The 18,387-nt window shown below is 44.9% G+C and overlaps 1 protein-coding gene across 8 annotated transcripts in view; it reads right to left on the reverse strand.

Moving 5' to 3' along the window:
* The window catches only part of LOC147242890 (uncharacterized), a 151,412-nt gene extending 135,401 nt beyond the window's left edge, over positions 1–16,011 (reverse strand). For 3 of the 8 annotated variants that reach the window (XR_015110652.1, XR_015110653.1, XR_015110649.1), the window contains exons 1-2: positions 15,462–15,731; positions 12,562–12,738 (exon numbers count right to left, since the gene is read on the reverse strand). Coding sequence is in view for 2 of the 8 variants with exons in the window: in XM_086189789.1 (XP_086045915.1) it covers positions 12,562–12,738; positions 15,764–15,934 (348 nt within the window). In the remaining 6 variants the exon portion in view is untranslated. Of the gene's footprint in view, positions 1–12,561; positions 12,739–15,461; positions 15,732–15,763 lie in introns of those variants that run through there. The other 5 variants (XM_086189789.1, XM_086189788.1, XR_015110650.1 and 2 more) reach the window with 4 other exon arrangements.
* Between the last annotated feature and the right edge of the window lie 2,376 nt (positions 16,012–18,387).

Raw genomic sequence — 18,387 nt, forward strand, 5'->3', positions numbered from 1 at the left:
GGCAGCATTTCAGTAACGGCTGAGCCCAGCCGAGTCCGGGGTGGGCGGGGTGAGCGGCTGTGAGCTCATTGCTGCCGCTACTAGCTCACGGCCACAGCAGCTATTATGCAACAGAAAGTCGGGAAGGGAGGGAGCAAGGAGAGGGGAAGCGATGTGAACAACAGAAGACTCGGCGAGAATTGTGCGCTCGGTGCGACGATGCACAGAATGTTGTCTGCACCTTAAATCCTTTCCATGCATATGCACTTGCTTTTGCTTCTTTGTCTCCATGACACTGCCCTCAACAGTTATCATTATAAAGACAAATGGTGACGTCCTTTGGCACAGCGGGTACCTTTAGCAGATAAATGACTTTAATTAATCTCGCTGAACACAGCTCCCAGATACCAATGAAATATGATGAGAACATCCTCAGTTAAATAGATATGCAAATAGTCAACTGCGAGGCAAATTCATTCAAATTTACATGGTTTCTCCACACAGAGTTCAAAGGAGGACAATTTATATTGCGTGAGAAGGAACTCCTGGGAGAACACAAGGCAGGGATGTAGTGGCGAGATGAACACGTTACCCTGTTGCAGCTTCCCACTCAATATCCATTTTTAAGGACTGACAGAGATGATGAGAGTGACAGTCCAGGGAGTGCTGTTACACAACTTGGGAGACACTGATGGAGGGAGAACAGAGAGCTGGAGGGTACAGAACAATCTCTGGTTGTTCTCTCTAAGACACTCAAGAATACATGCATGCACTCTGCCTTAACTCAACATTCTTCCATTTTGTGAACAAAAGTGAACATTAAGGCTTTATTGCATCCTAGCTTTGGCTTCATTGGTGAAATGCAACTTTGAATTTGATGTTCTGGAGATTAAATCACACCTCCTGGTCAATTTTTACTTGTCTTTGCTTAAGTTCAATTTCTGTATCACTCAATGTGGCTCGATACAAGCCCTGCCCCTGCCCCTACACCTGCTCTCATTAAAGCTGAGGTGACCTTCAGGAAAAAGAAGGTGATACACATTCATTGCTCACTCTCTCCTTACTATACTATAGAAATAGAAATGAGCCTTCTACATTGTATCAACTTATTATAAGTACCAACTTTTTTTTTTTTTAAATCCCTCCTGTTTTGCCCAGTATTTTGACCTCTGTTGGTCTGCTTCATTTTCAAATCTCAGTTAACACACAGGTGTCAAGTCCTTTGTGTGTTTGTTTGTGTCCACACCTTTCCAGTGCCCCATCCATCCAATCAGGAGCATGGGAAAACCGGTGATAAATATGAACTCAAAGCGCCATCAATTAGAAGACAATCAAGGACTGTGAGGACAAAAGAGTACAGACAAAAAAAAAAGAGAAACATTTTTCATTTCACCGCCATTTAAGACGGTTTAGATGTTTCTAGTTTCACGGAATTGAGGCCGACAGGCTTCTTCGAGCCCAGTGGGGTACTTATAATTTGTTGGGGGAGTAAGGGAGGGAGGGAGATGGAGAACAATGGCATTGTCCCTGTTGCATTAGAGGTCCAGGCTGCCACCACTGCCTGCAGATTGTTAGCAGTAATTTGCTTTATGTTGAGTCGAAGCAGGATCACGGATGAAGTGAGGCGTGTGTTAAGACCTCTGCAGGGATCACATGCTCTTATCAGTCTCCAATCACAACTTCATCAGCGGGGGTTACATAACCCTTGGTACGCTGTCACAGCGACCACCCAGGGCTGGTTTGCGCCTCTGCCAAGTGGGTAAGATTACAAGCAACTGGCATCGGCAAGAAGTATTGTATTAGTGTGATGTGGAGGAGCAGATGGGGTCAGACTTCTTCCTGGCTAGTGCTCCAGCACCACTCGAAGCCGCAGGACTTCAAAGATTGATTATGACTTGTTGTAATCAATAGCAGACAAACAACATTCTCTCAGCGTGGCATGCGCATAGCAAAACCTTAAGTCAACATTTGGTTGAGCTCACATGAAATTAGTTCACACACCAGAACTGTAATTGACAGATTGTCTGCATGTGTCCAGTTAGCTGACATTTCCCAGCTTCATTCAGCATGACAGGAGTAATGACAGCAGCGAGGGAACGAGAGTCCAAGCGACAGAGAGATGGAGAGCGAGCAAAGTAAAGCCCAGGCACAGCTAATGCAGCGGGACAGTAGCTTTGTACTAGTCATTGTGCTGTCCAGTGTGTGATCGCTTCCCTCAGGCCTCTGTGCCCTTCGTTGGCGGTAATTTGCTGTTGTCACATTCGCTTCATATCAAGAGCAGGCCACATCATATGAAAAGACTTCTACAGTTTCCCTATGCTTTCCCGTGGCTCCTGGTCAGAGGCCCAGCAGAAGGGCTCAATGGCTGAGGCAGCCCAGGGTGACAGCTAACAGCTATCCGTTAGGCGAGGGAGGCTTGGTGGGGTCCTGGTGCCTGCAAAGGTTCTCAAGCCAGGACCCTGAGGTACAGACAGCTGTTAGGGGGCCAGTGGAAAGGAAGTGCATTTTTTCGTTGAAGGGTGCATTGTCACCACCCATCATCTCTCATTGCCCCGTTGAGGGTTGAGGGGCTCGACTCACATTTTTCTCTTCAATTGCTCTCCTCCCTTCTCCTATATCACAGGAAAACTTCACAGATGCATGAGAAACTGTGTTGTGGTTCAGAAAGTTCTAGAAACACATGGGCCTTCACACACATTGACCCAGCAACAGCTCTCATCAATTGCATCTATTAAAGTTCATTTTGAGGAATCGGGGCCCCTTGGGATATTCTTCAGTCTCTAAACACTTCAGGCTCATCGCTGATACGGCAGGAAAGACAGTCCATTCTCCTGCGTCCCATCGGCTTTGATCTTCCATTTGCTCCTCCGCTGTGATTGATATTTACACATTACCAGTGATACACAAACCAGAGGGACTATACGCACATGCACACACACATACACACCCATCACAGAGTGGTACTGACACCTCCCAGAGGGGTCCTACTGGCGGAAGACATCCTGCACATCAGACCGCAGGGTCGCCATTATTAATGCACTATAAGGCGAAGAGCAGGCTCCATCATTCACATTCAACTGCACGAGACAGGAAGAAGGAGATGTGTGTATCAAGGCGTAGAGGGATTAAGAGACCAACGTGGTGATAGGCAGAGGCAGGGGGGGGGGGGGAAGAGGTACAGCAGAAGGCATGCAACAGTGGCAACAAAAGAAAGCAGAAACAGGACAACAAAGAAAGGTAGGCTGCATACAGAGTGAGAGTTGGGGGTGAGATGAAGAGAGAGAGAGAGTGGAAGACAAAGGGGGATGATCCGCTACCTATGCAGACTACAGCAGGAAAATCTGTCTGGCCTCCCCTCCCCACAGTGAGCGCACTAGGCTATTACAGTAATAGGTGCAACCACCAGAGTGACGTCATGTATCTATACCATTACTGCACTCAATGATGTATAGAACAAAGGGGGGGAGGGGGGATAAAGCAAGAGTAGCAAATGAGGGGGAGGGGGGGAGGAAGCGAGAGAGATGAGAGAATACAGGGATGCAGCCAAGGGAAATTAGAGGGACAGAAGAAGCCTGTTATATATGACTGAGAAGGGTTAAAGACAAAGGAAAGGATAGGAATTTGTTTTTGCCTTTGACTCCTGGCTTTGTTTGTATGCAGGTGGAAAAATCAGCTTCAGCGCATGTTAGATAACAGCTCCCCTCCTCCCCCACTTCCCTCTCTCTCACATCACACGAACACATTTAATTCCCCTCCACAGACCAATTCCCAAAAACAATAAAACACTTATTGCTCACATATGCATTTTGCTGTCTCCTCCGACCGACATGATTAGGGTAATGAACGAAGCGACAAAGGGGGACCACCAATTATCTGGTTCGGTAATTGGCTGAGATCGCCATCACTCGCTAATCTGATGCACAATGCTTCTGAACTGGCACACCAGGCGTGAATGAAGGCTTGTGGAGCCTCGAAATTACATGATAACCACAGCAATTATTTCTCATATTGTACTCAATGTATGGAGAGTCAATGCGCCATTGTTCCATGCACTGACTACTGGCCAGCATGACCAGTCTTCCTGCACAAGACAATGAGTAGAGGTGCAGTTTGATTTGAACAAGCTAGCACATATTTCTAGAAAAACAAACAAACAAATAAACAAAAACAGGGATATGCTAATTTACATTCCAACACTAATGCCACTGAAAGTCCCCGCTAGATGAGACAAGACCGAACGGTACTGGCTTTACCGGTTTACAGATCAATCTTATTACGAGAGTAAGCAAGTTAAACACCAAATTCACCGACTTGTTTTTGGTCAATTCTAACTGAAAAATACAAAACAGCTTGAGAAGCTTAACTAGAAATGATAAATTGCCTGCCACTGTAAAGCGGATCCGGATAATATAGCAAGCTCACACTTTTGCCATTACTCAGCGAACCTTCTGTTGCTCGCCAGCGAAGTAGTGAGCAAAAGCCATCAAAGCATCTAAAAGTAGCATAAAAAAGGAAATGGCTACAACAAGAAATTAGCATGAAGAAACAAAATGATGAGGATCCAGCTTCGAGCATTTTTGAAAGTGTGAAATTTCACAGGATTTGAGTTCCTGGGTTTCAGTTATGAAAAGAACGGGAGCAATTAAATGGTTAAAAAAAAGCAAGTCCGATCTGAAGCAAGTTTATTTCTTCACAAACTTGTTGGAAGATTCAGAATCTATGTGAATAAAACCCTCCAAATCATCTCTCTTTACATACGGCCTTGTCCACCAGCAAAGCTAATATCCAATGTCTGTGTTGGCAGTTGAAACATAAGCTGCTTGCCTGAAGTACATCACTCATGTTTCCAGCGTACAAAGACAGAGAGATTCTTTATTTTAGGCAGACATGGCGGGGGGGCGACCTGAGGAACTATGAACGGGGGGCCTCTGGAGCGCGACCACCCCAAAGACAGCCTGCTGTCGGCACTGACGCTGTGAGAGCCGCGCTGGAATTTACCTTGACAGCGGAAACAGCCTCTCCTCAGGTGGACCTTCAAAACGACAGCGATAGAGGACTCACACATGCTCACACATTCATTCAGACCTTGGCAGTGAACCCTGCGAAAGCTCACCTCCCCGCAACCTTGGTGGGGGAATTCTAGGAAAACGTCAGGCTTTCCTCACCTTTTGATCCACGAAATGTTCTCAGCCTCCTGTGTACAAGCCAGCCTTGTCAACACCGTGTCAGATTAACACTCTTATTATCATTTTTGTCAAAAATGAAATCTGACCATTCAACCTCCTACCTGCAACTCTCTCACATCGTAACAACAGCGAGATATTGTCATTGTCATATTGTCAAGATTAAAAGGAAATTCATCCTCTGCCCCATCCGCTATGGAGCAGTGAGCAGCTGCTCGCAGCATTTCTGCATTGAGTTGTATGTTTATGTATGAATGCTTGTTGGTTCCTCGAAGCCTCGTTTCCTGTGGGCGTAACGGGGGGGGGGGGGGACACTTCCTGTAACAAGCAAAAGAATTAAAAATCTAGCAGTATTGGAGCCTTGGCATGGGCCAAGACAGAGCTGTTGACATCATGGTACCGTTGCTTTGTTGCAAGTCCAAAAGAGTCTCAAATGGTAACTGCCTTCTGAAGCTCGGCTGGTGTAGTAGCTGTCGTCAAGCTGAGGATCAGGGTAAAAACCAGGGCAGGCCTGTGCTTGATCAGCAGGGCCCCTTCGGGCAATCATCCAACCAGAGCCAACCTGGTTTTGCATTAGTCACCAACTTGATCTACTGTACCTGGGGCACAACCATTCCTGGTTTCCGATCCAGATCAGTCAGAGAGGTATGCCTATGAAGAAAGTCTGAACTCTGACGACCTGGCAGGGCAGGATAAAACAACATGCATCCTGGCTCTACTTTCAGGTATTTCCGGAGTGCACCTTGGGCCTATTTTACAGTGAACCCACAGATCAACTTTCAGAGAGAAAGTAAGTGAATTTATGTGCACAATCCGCATGTGCATGTACAATCCGCACGTATGCACGTGTGTCACCAACATGTGTTTCTGATGAGTCAATATAGATCTGCATTTCAAATAAAGATAATGGGAAGCAGAGCAAAAGTGAATGAAAGGGAGCTGGAGCGAGGGGGCGGAGTATGGTATCCATAGGTTGGGGGGGTGGGGGGCATTCCTGAGGCCTGATGTAGGAGGTAAATTAAAAATATTCCCGGCTGCTTGGAGGGGGTCCAGGTTGGCTGACACACACTGCTCAGTCAGGGAGCTTGCTGCTGATCCAGTAAGCGCTCGCTCACGCCAATTATGCTTCCTGTGATGTGTGTTCAACCTCCCCTACACCCCCCCGCTGCTTTACCTCCCTGCCTTTACCCCTCTAGCAACACCAACCAGAGAGAAAAAGCTGTCAAAGAACTGGGATCAAACCTCCAATCAAACACTGGCTGTCACACACCCAGGTGATGATTAATGGCTTATATTCTTGACCCAGAGAAGAAAGGAGAACAGAAAGGCTGCTACAGATGGGAGTTTTCAACTCATTACAAAGCACAGTAACATGTGTTGAGAGGACCAGGCATCCTTACTGTGTTCGTGCAGCACAGCGACTGGCACTGGCAGGCAATTACGGTGTTAAGAGATGAAAGCTTCACTCCATTTACAGGACGGGGTTGTCAAGGTTTGCTTTGCTTCCGGGCAAATTAACAAATTAGATACAAGGGGTTCACTATTCACCTGTGTCTCATTCTCTCAAACATGAGAGCAGACGCTCTCCCTTCCTTTTTCACACACACATTAACAGAGAGGGTCTCGCCACTGGCGTCCAACCGTGCTCTGTGGTGGAAACCAAACACTGGCCTGTTTTGACTGGATGTGATCCTTGTTTCCGGGAGGAATGCTGCCAGAGGTGGATTGATGGCTCTCACCCAGAGGAGGACGTTTACAGGAAAATCCTCCAGGCTGGAATTCTCTTTCTTTTTATATTGGACTCAAAACAGGGTTTCAGTCATGGCAGCACCGGGGAAAACTGTTCCCAAAGTGATAATGAAGGGAATGCTGCTGTGGACATCGCCCGCTGTCGGTGCACCGCCAAAGCTGTTCAGGAATTTACCGTGACAGCGGAAACAGCCTCTTTCAAGTGAACTTTCATAATGGCACACAGAGGACACACACACACACACACACACACACACACACTGACAATGAATTCTCTTCCTCCTAAACTAAATATCAACAATCGCAATCACATGCCTTATGGGGTTATTTCTGGTTATTACAACTTCTGATTTCAAAGTGTCAGCCATCACTAGTACTGATTATTGCACTGATCACGATGTCAAAAGACACTAAGTTGCAGTTCTATCAAAAACATTATGAGATTATAACTAACAGTTTAAGAAATAACTATAAATTATAAGCAAAGCTTAAAATAAGTCTAGCCAATAATAAGGTTGTTTAAAACCTGTTTGATTTTCCTCTCCCCATCAAATGTTGTTTCTACCATTGTCTTACTAGATCAGCAACTGCCTTGGTGAGTGTAATGATTTTACTGTTGCTGGTAAAAAGTAAATTAAAAGAAAAACGTTATGATGGGATCCAAATATATAAGTGGTCCTGGTTTGGAACAATTATGGCGACAACACTTGGAACATTACTCAAATTACTGTTCACGAATGGGCACTGAACCTGTTCCCTGTCAAAGAGACAGGCCCTTTTTCCAGACAATAAAATTAGTCTTGGGTGAACCAATTAAGTACAGGTGTGTGTGTGTGTGTGTGTGTGTGTGTGTGTGTGTGTGTGTCAAGTGCACACCACTTGAACCCGCAAAACAAGACTGACCAGTTGCTTCTGTAATGGATCGATGAGAGGCAAAGTCCATTATCGAGACGAAAGTAAAAAAGGAAGATTCAGAGTCTGAGACGGAGAAGGAGAAAAAAAAGAGGAAGGAGTTATTCAGTAGCTTGCTTTGGTAACACTGAAAGAGACACAGACGGAGAGAGGATAAGTGAAGAGGAGGTGAGCGGCGAGAAAGAGGCCAATAGAGTGGAGAGAGAGAGAGAGAAGGGGAGAAAGACGGGGAGTGGTGACAGTGATAGAGAGCCAGCGGACTCCTGGGACGGCAGCAGAGGCGAGTCCATCGATCCAGGACAGTGAGCTGGCTCACATTTCACCTCCTCAGCAGTAACACCGGCGCACTGCCATGGAACTGAGCCCTATATCCCGTCTGGACAGGGTCACCTCCACTCTGTACTGTATGTCCGTGTGTGTGTGTGTGTGTGTGTGTGTGTGTGTGTGTGTGGGTGGGTGGGTGGATGGATGTGTGTGGTACAGACAGGAAAACAACATCTCTGTGTGATGTTAAGTCTTGATTTTCCTATGTGTATATTTGTTCCGAAATTAGAGTGGGATTTTTAAATACTTAAGGGAAAATTAAGACCGCATTAAATATTCAATACTCAATACAGAAAAAGGGTGAACCGTCAAGGATATCACGCTCTCTGCAGCTAATTTTTATTTAAGAGTATCCCACCCAAAGAGCCCTTGTGAACAGCTGCTGTTATTGTGCTGTTGTACTACCAAATGGCATCTAAACACTCTGTCCAATTTGGATCATCCCCAAAGTCACATGCCATCCACATTGCGCCCATCCATAAGTGCTGGGCCTTAAGGGGGTGGGGGGGACTGCTCTCAAAGCCAACCACTGTCATCTGAGAGGGCCAAGCCATGTGACAGACGACCGAGCATGTGGCATCTCCATGACCCCTGACCCGGAAACCTTTCCCCTATCTGCCCCTGCTGTGGCTAACGGATGGACCAGAACCTCAGTAAGCACAAACCACTGGGACCCTATTGTGTGAGTGGTCAATCACATCAGAAAAGGTTGCGCAGGGGTCAGATTCAAGACAGGTGAACTTTGACCTTCCAGTGTGAGCCTCAGGTTGTATTTAAACAGGGTGTGTAGGAGCATTGATACGACTGAGGCTCATGAGGACTGAAGATGACAGCAGTTAGTGTGAAAACAATCCTCAGAGACAAGAGGAGACAGAGCACACAATGTTGAAAAAATACACTGATCTCTAGTGACCAGGTTGTTTTTTTTAATCACAAAGATTCATATTTGGACTGTTCGTTTATTTTCGCATTAATTGGAGTTACTAGCTATCACACGGCAAAAAAAAAAAATAAAAAAAAAAATGGACCACTGTTTGTTCACTAGTGGGTTGAATCTAGAGAAAACAAACTCTCTGGACACTTTTTCCAAGTTCTTTGGTTGTGATTCCTCACACATGGTGCAGAAACAGAGCAATACGGGCATCCAATTGAAGTTCTCTTACTTGTAATATGTTACATAAAAGTCCGGTATTCCATTGAAGTGGTTTGGTCCTAAACCTCCTGGGTCTCTTTTCCATGCGCAATTTTATTCACATACATGCTTATTCTGGCTTTCTACCATTTCCTACTGGGCAGTTATTGTCCAGCTTCCTCCACATATGATGACCAGAAACTGTGTTGATTCTCAGTGGGATCTGCAGGACTTGTCACTCACAAAAAAGTACACTTAATGGCGCATGGAGCTACTGAGTGTAGGACAAGAGAAACCACAAGAGAATTCTATCCTGTCAGTACTTGAAACACTTTATTTTTACACAAAACAAAGAGCTGGGGAGGTTGTATTCAATATCCCTGTATTAATTCTCTTATTCTTCCATAAAGAAAGAGAAAATCAGTACTGCTGATCAGAGGGCTGCCTGAGAACTATGTTCTGGACTCAGCCCAAAACCTTTTCAGCACCACTTGGGTTTATACCCCACCTGACAAACATGACCACCCAGCATGCTGGTGACATTTACAGTGAGCTGTTTCAGCCCATTAGCCAACATCAGATCCTCATGCATCGATACCTCGTGAGCACCATAACCAACAGGCCCGGGATTTAAATGAACCCCAACATGAATGAATATAACCACCTCCTTTGCTGCTGCTGGAACAATAAAGGCTTGGTATTGTACCAGGAAGAGGAAATATGGTTCCCTTTAGATTCTTTCCTGCTACTATTTCACATAAATTCTAACTGAAATCAAGACTGGTGAAAGGAGAGAGGAAAACTGTGGCTAACGGCTCATGGCATCAAATACATCCTCTTTGAGAGGGTGTAAACGAGGACATGAGAGGAAATGCCCAAGTGACCTACCAGGAAAAGAAATAAATGGATGTATGCTTAAATCAAGAGATCCATAAAAAGGTCCGAAGACAAAATGACTTTACTGTTAACGCAACAGCTCAAGACAGTTTCATGGAGTTCACTCCCAACATTACAGACCCCAGTTGCTAGTTCCGTACGCACACAACACTCCTGTGCTAGCAATACCCTCACTGAAGCAGTCTGGACTAAAGAGCAATGAAATTAAGCTTTCTGTGGGGTTTTCCTGTGATGGCAATATAATATCCACAAAAAGGGAACCACATTAAATATTATATTGCCATCATGTAAAGTTATGTGGACATGGACCATAAGACAGACAGAACTGAATCGCCTACAGGTGATACATGAAATCAAAATGTACATTTGTGATAAAGGACTGTCAAGAGTCAAAGGAAATGCAACTCCCACACTACCGTGTATAAAATGGTCCTCAAAACGATGCTCAGTGGCTCCACTAGGAGTTTATGTCCATCTGTCTGTTGGGATTAACCAAAAACTACCAGACCAGTTGAACTTGGTGAAGAAGTGTAGTGTGGACTCAACTGATCTGTCCCTGGTGGGATCTTCTTCTTCTGGGATCATGAAAGTAGCTTTTGCTCCCCACCGTCTGAATACCACAAGTGTCAGCTGGATTATTTGAATCCTACCAGGCTGATTATCATGAAACCTAGACAAGTAAAGGCGAAATTGAGTTTTTGCATGGATCTTTTCAGCAAAGGCAGACTGCTGTCCTCCTTTGTTTCAAATACTTGAACTTGTTGTAGGCTTTAATGTAAATGAGAACACTAGATCGCCGGGCCCTCCCTGACCATCTGGCTGCTCAAATGGCTGGTCGTCTCCTAGGGTCAAAGCAGCTTCAGGCCATTGTGACCTCATCAATATCACTGCACTTATCTGTAATGGAAGACACTTCATGAGACATGACACTGATAGTCAGGTTGTGTGTGTGTGTGTGTGGGGGGGGGGGGTATGCTATTCCTGACTTTATGTTTGTATTTGTCTTTGTATTATGGCATTGTGCTCTCACATGACTGAAGTGTGATACGTGAGCATGACAGCCAGGTTTGTGCCCTTCGCCGGCCAAGGGCGTGTCTACCAACTGCGTGCTGGCGGGAGAATCTGAGTACTTTATGAAAGGCTAAGTAAATGTGTCGCCTGGCTCTGGGAGCGATTACACCCTGAGTCCTTGACACTCACAGTGAGTAACACAATGTATGCAGGAGTAGCGGAGCCTATAAAAAGCCTTGTTGCAATGAGAGCAGGGCTGTCCTCGGCGTAGCTCACAGTGATAGTGTAGACCTTGTTGCACTGGAGCCAGATAATAATGAAACACCAGTGTCAGACAGGAGACAGGGGAAAGAATCAGGCCTGTGGAACAACAGAGCGCTAATAATAGCAGCTGAAACTGTGCTATTCCCACCACTGGCTGAGGAGCCATCATCACACTTTATACACACACAGGCTCAGACAGACACACGCGTGTGCGCGCGCACACACACACACAGGCCTGGCAACGAGTTTGAACAGTAACCTGATCAAGCCACCGCAGAAACCAAAGCAATCAGGAATCAAAGCAAATCCAGCATGCGTACAGTATGTGCGTGTGTGTGCTGTACAAATGTGAGCGTGTGCAGATGTGTGTGTGTGTGTGTGTGTGTGCCATGAGTAGGGGCGAAGTCAGCCAAAGATAAATGGAAGCAGAGTTTGGTGGAAACCACTTTTCTCTCCACAAAGCGAGGAGCGCATGCCTGTGATGTGCCCTACCAGAGAGGGAAGTGAGGAAAGAGGGTCTTTCATTCAGCAAGCGGAGATCTGTCTCTTCTCCTTTTTAAGAGACCCCACCACCACCCCCACCCCCTCCTCGTCTTTCCTCTACGGGACCATCTGAAGCCCATTCTCTCCCTCTCCTCCCCTCTCCATCACCCGCAAATATAACAGCATCTCTCTCTCTCCCTCTCCGCGACAAGACGAAAGCCTTTTTGCTCCTAATTGTACCCAGCCGTCGCAGAGACTGAAGAGGTGAGGAGCTTGTGAGAGGAGAGGAGACCGAGGGTAAGGAGAAAAGGAGTCAAAAGAGAGGGGAAGACGAGGAGAAATGAAAGATGTGTTTGTTCAGTACCGCAGACTGACACTTCTCTCTTATCTCTTGCCCAACCAAACCATATGCCCTTGGCCACAGAGGGAGGATGGGGAGAAGGATGAGGTGTAAGTGTGTGAGGGAGGGTGGGGGTGGTGGTGAGGGTGGGCGATTATAATATGTCTTTGCAGCATACGGGTACATGCCATGTGTACTGTAGGTACGAGTTATTCAAGGTCAGCCAGGGATAGAGAGAGAAATAGAAGGATGAAAAGGAGTGAACAGATACATGCTGAGGCACTGACTTGAACCGACTTCTGCTTTGACCTGTAGCTCCCTGCGGCGTCCACGTCGCCTGTTGACCACACATGCCGCCGGGACCCCGCGCTTCGAAACTGGCACAGCGCGTACGCCAACGCCACACGACACAGAGACACCGTCAAAGCCTCAGACACTCCAGCAGCAGGAGCCATCAGGCCTGGCTGCATGGAAGAAGAAGGGGGAAACAAAATCAAACAGTTCTGATTACACACGGCCATTCACTCTCGGGAAAACGAACGCCGACATGAATTGTGGATGTCAAACACCATTTTGACTGCTACTGTATTTGGAGAAAGTTGTGTTTGGTTAGTTTTGGGTTACCAGCCAGACCTGACACAACATTAACAAAAAAAAAAAAAAAGAACAGTCTGATTTGATGAATAGTTAGTTTAATGTACACAGTTAGTATCCTGACTGAGTGACCGGGGCACTGCTTTTGTGTGACTGGTCCCACATGTTCAACTCCCACTGAACCATAAGTCCCATTCCCCTGTTTATTGACTGGAAAGTGATACCTTTAAAGGCTTCATTCATGCTACATTACGTGAGGTGAATTCAATAGCCCGGGCGGCATCATGGTGTGGTAATTCACATCCTTGCCCTGGGTGATTTTTACATGTTTCTCTGCGTTGTTCTTTACAATGTCTCCCGTGCGTACCCTCATTTCTCAACAACACCTCCAGCTCAGGCCTCCTTACAAAGCCAGAGGCTTGGCGGAATTTTATTTTATTCAGTTTTGAGTTTTACACACTTGAAATCTATGCGGGTGGGGGATTTTATCTGCTAGATTCCAAAGTGTGACTACACATTACTGGAGCACCATTAGAACTCCTGGAAAGTACACAGCTACTAGGAATAGATTCAAGTGAGCGTGTGTGTTTGTGTGTGTATGTGTGGATGCTCATGGCGTGGATTTACGGCATGCCTGCTCAGTATATTTCCGACCCATCACACACACACAAAGACACACACACACACACACACACACACTCACTCCTGGATGCGGAAGGTGCGCTCTTTATCACTGTGACATTTCCATTTAGCATGCAGCCCAAGAGCGCTTACATTCACATCCATGTCTCCGGTGCCCCATGCAGAGGCACAATACCAGCCACTTAGCGAAGGCTGATCGGCCACAAATTCTATCCATTTCCCAACACTTCCATGGGAAAGCTCATGATTTAGCTTTGATTTAGGGGTGACACAAGTTATGCTGGACCACAGCCTGATACCAAGTAAAAAAGGAAGCAGGGACCAACTGATAATTCTTCGCTGGGACAGTTACATCTGTCTGAATCTTAACTGTTGTGGTCCTGTTCATAAAACCTACAAGCAGCACCAAGAAACACCCACCCTAGGGATTAACACTCTGCAAGGGATAAATATGAAGAAGTTATTGTTAAATAAAGTAGACTTGTACTTTTTTAAGCTTTAGGAACCTCCATCAAATTAAAAACTAACTCCAGCCCCAATGGAAAATAGCATAAATCATGTCCTAAAATTCTAAATGATGCATTGATTATTTGTTTTTCCATAACAACAGTTATGTTTTGCTCCTGAAAACTACTTTGTCAGTAGATATCACACCATGGGACAACAGTTTTCAAGGTATTGAAGATGCAAAAGGACCTTTCACAGGAGCCATTTTTGACATGTCGCTGCAGGGTAAACACAGGTGTAATTAATAACATCAATTAAGGCCCCATACAATTTCATTGAGACGGAAACCAGGTACTGTAAGCGCTAGTCCCTTGGAATGACTTTCGTCAGCTTTCCATCGAAATGTCTGACAATTCTTTAAAAATTCAGTTAAAGAAAATGAGACATTTCTGCTCCTCAACATCCCCTTCTCTTATGCTAATATTAGATGTGGCTAATTATCTTGGCTAGTGCTGCACAAAGAGGACACAGCGAGATGTTGTCATTAAAACAGCACCTAGATGAACCTCTGATGAACACCGGTACAAACGAAAGAAAACACAGCCACAGGTGCATATTAAACGTACTGAGAGGTGATGAAAATGGAGCGTTTTTAACAACTAATATTACAGCTTAAGAGTTCTGGAATAAGCCCTGACAACCGCCGGCCTCGATGACCTCCTGATTGAAGTCAGTCATCATTTATTGGCTGAATCTGGTTCCATTTGTCTTTTGCCGATACACCGACTTTTCCAACTCCTAAGCAGAAAAACTTTTCTGAGCTATTTAAAGATTGAGTTTCGTTATTTCTGCTGTTTGATTGTTTTAAATGCGCCTACAGAGACGCACACACAACACCGGCACCTTGTTTTAGCCAAAGAAAAGGGGCAATAATTAATCTTATTAAATACACCTGACTCTGTGCCTGATCTGTCCCCTAAATACATAACATTTCCTCATATTACATGAAATATATGCAAGAAAATAAAATGTATGATTCATAATAATACTGGTAAATAGTCTCTGGAACTGTAGTACAAGTTATGTGAAAATGAGAATAAATAAACTACCTGTAACACTGGAAAAAGTAAAACTCTAGCCAGGAATGTAGCCAAATTTTATTCTCTCATTCTGTGGTAGTGTTCTTATGATTATGAGTAAGACTGACATTGTCAATCTCAAAGTTTAGCCCTGTTATCTGAGTTATTTCTCAGTAGGATATGTTAAGTCAGTTTTGGTAACTAGCTCTATATGGGCTACTAGGCTAGCTAAGCATGCTAGTAGCATAGATGCCGTGTTGCTAGCTACATTCCAAACTTAAGTGCTGAGAGTTCAGTGCCGGTTTATGATAAATATTCATTGAGAGGCCATGTAAATTATAAATGGCTTAAGATGGACCATTAGCCATTTGACCCAAAACAGAATATATAATGCGTACTGGGACTAAGGCTGTCATTTAGCCAACCTTTTGACTTGAATCCGTCAGCCATCAACCACCAAGAGAGGAGGGTCCATGAAAGTAGCTCTTCAGTTCCTGACTGTATCTCACCTCCGCCTTAATGTAAACCAGATGTCATCCTCCTCTCTTTTCATTTGCCATTGACGGTTCCTGACCCGGGGCGGCATGGCTGCCCGGGGTCCCTGTCGGTCGGGGCCCTGCCTGCCTGCCGCCCTCACACCACCTCAGGGACCGTCAGCTCCAGCGTTTAAACACCGTGATTAATCACACACCGCGGCGGACGTGCTGCGCTGAACAGGACCAATCACCTCCATAAGAGCGGGGGGAGCTCCGGCGGACACAGAGAGCACTTTGTGCCGGGAAACACAGGTCATTGTCTGCCTCGACGCCCGGCCTGCTGGGGAGCCATGAAGGAAGACTCTGTATGGGTGTTTGGACAACCTCGGCTGGCCTTCCGAAGACCGCAAAGTGTGCCACATTTCCTATTTCATATCCTGGTTGGACAACCGGGAATTGAAATAGTAGATAAATGTTTTTATCTGTTTCACTGCTGCTTTGAATGTGCAACAATTGGGGTGGCGAGCAACCTCCAGTTTAGTATTAAAACGCTGTATGAAAAAACAAACAAACAAACAGTTAAATTAAGGTGATTCAATCTTTATAGGTGGTCTCTACCGCCCCCTACCGATAGATCGCTAGATTACCACATTACAGTCCTTGAAATGCCTCACAAAACCTCTCTCTATCTCATTCAAAATACCAGAAAAATGCTACATGATGTTTTTTTATTTCTCAGGCATAATTTTCCATGTAAAATCCATTCACACTGGTATATCAGATTAGGATCGGCTTTACAAATGTTTGTGATGTCACAAATCCTGCTATTTTTTTCAGCGATTTACAGTGAGCGCTGTGACGGTCGTGACAAAATGTGACAACAGCGTTTGGGTTTCAAACTGAACTTCTGTCATTATACATTGAGAATCTCAAACCCTCAAGAGATGGCAAAATACCAAATACACACTCTTGCAGGATGTAGAGTTTCTGATTCTTGCTTTCCAAAAGGCAAACCTGCAGATAAACCAACAAGGCTGCTATGAGATGAAATCATTAAATGATTTATTCCACAAAATATCAACTGTTCCAAAATAAAACGTCTTCAGCTGGAATCCCGTATGTTTGCTTTTGTCGCTATCAAACTTAAAGCCAAAAAGCAATCAAATGTTTGTTTCTTTATGGTGTTACAGTCAGTAAACTGTTGCTCCACATTCTGCTGAATTAGCTGAATGACTTTGTACCAACACGGCAATTTTCTACAGTTAGCTGCGCTTTACGACAGCAGAACAAAGATGTCCGAATCTACTTGAGCAACAGTGATAAAGCTCAAATATGACTGACTGCTCTAAATGTAAATATTTTACTTATAACTATAAAATGATTCAAATGAGGCTCAATGTTTAAAAATGAACCTCATTTGCTTTACGTCTCAAACTCAAGAGTTTTTGACTTTAAAGTGTTTAATCCTGACAGGGTTCAACAGGTTAACGTCATATTCTGTTGACATCAACTGATGTGATGACTCCAGAGAAAGTTGATCAGCGGCAGCCTGGATGCTTGGGGAGCTAAGCCAATCAAAAGAGCTGTCAAAGAGGCTTTTCATTGGCTCGGCAGGACGCTGGACAGCAGCGTCTCTGATGGTGTCTCTTCAGCCTGGCAGACATACAGGCGGGCAGAGACGGGTGAGCGCCTTGGCAGTGGCAGCCGTGCCGGCATTCTGGTGGAGCGGAGGCTGGCCTCTCCAGCGGGAAAGAGCAGGCTCTCTCTCTCTCTCTCTCTCACACACACACACACACCCATACACACATTCTGCCACACTCCTGCTGGGGAGCAAACAGAGGCTGGCGGGGAGGGCTGCACTTGAAAAGCTGCCGTTGTCTAAAGATGGCTTTCATGTGAATGGAAGCCTTAATAGGCGTTTGTGTGACGGCTGAGCAGCGATCCTCTTCTGTTGGTTTTTAATTAATAAGCAATGTTTGAAGGCCACAATGCACTTGGAGAGACAACACAGTTACTCCTCGGTGGCCTTGGGGCTGTTTGTTTTGTGAGTTATGCTCCAACTCACACTGAGGTGACCGCATAAACTGGGAGGTGCTGACAAACTATATCCAACCATTGTATTAAACACAAAAAAAAACAACAACACTTGAAGAAGAGTTACGATTCACAGTTATGATACTGGGGTGCGGAGTTTGACAAGTATGGCAACTTTTTGACTTTTGCTAAGTACATAGTAATAAAGCCAACTTCACGTGCATACATAAAACTTGCATCTTTGAACAAATAAAGCAAATGTTTATGTCTAAGATCAGGTCAGTTTGGAGAATTATAAAACCTTTGTTTCTGTAGTTGTTTTTTTTTTAAGTTTTGCTGCTATATACAGCAGCTTTTTAGCATGTTATCAAATCAAGAGAAGATACCTTCCCATCTTCAACCCCATACACTAAAATCTGTTAATTTTGAGTCTCAACATAAAAAGAAAATAAGAAATTATCACACCAGTACAAGATTCACTATGGAGAAGTTACCCATAAATCCATTACTTAAAAGCACACAACAACCACCCCATACTTTCTAGATTTGCTCTGAGAGCTACAGCTGTATCAACCCCTCAGGATATTATTTCACTGAGAAATTCTCTTGCGGTGCGAGTGTGCCACCTGGTGGATGACATAGGAATCAGCAGGGGAGCTTTTGATTGTTAACATAGATGGAGTGGTAGCAATGATCCTTGAAAACGAGGAGTCACGTTTGACTGAACATTTTGTAACTTTCCATACATACGGGCTGGTTATTTACCAGATATTGTTCAAACTGCTGGAACTTTGGGATAAATAAGTGACGAGAATATGACATAAGATGCCCTCCAAGTTTA

Source organism: Aulostomus chinensis, chromosome 20 (genome assembly GCF_037954235.1).
Source record: "Aulostomus chinensis isolate RoL2024-O1b breed Wild chromosome 20, RoL_Achi_v1.0, whole genome shotgun sequence".
In the NCBI taxonomy this organism is placed as follows: Eukaryota; Metazoa; Chordata; class Actinopteri; order Syngnathiformes; family Aulostomidae; genus Aulostomus; species Aulostomus chinensis.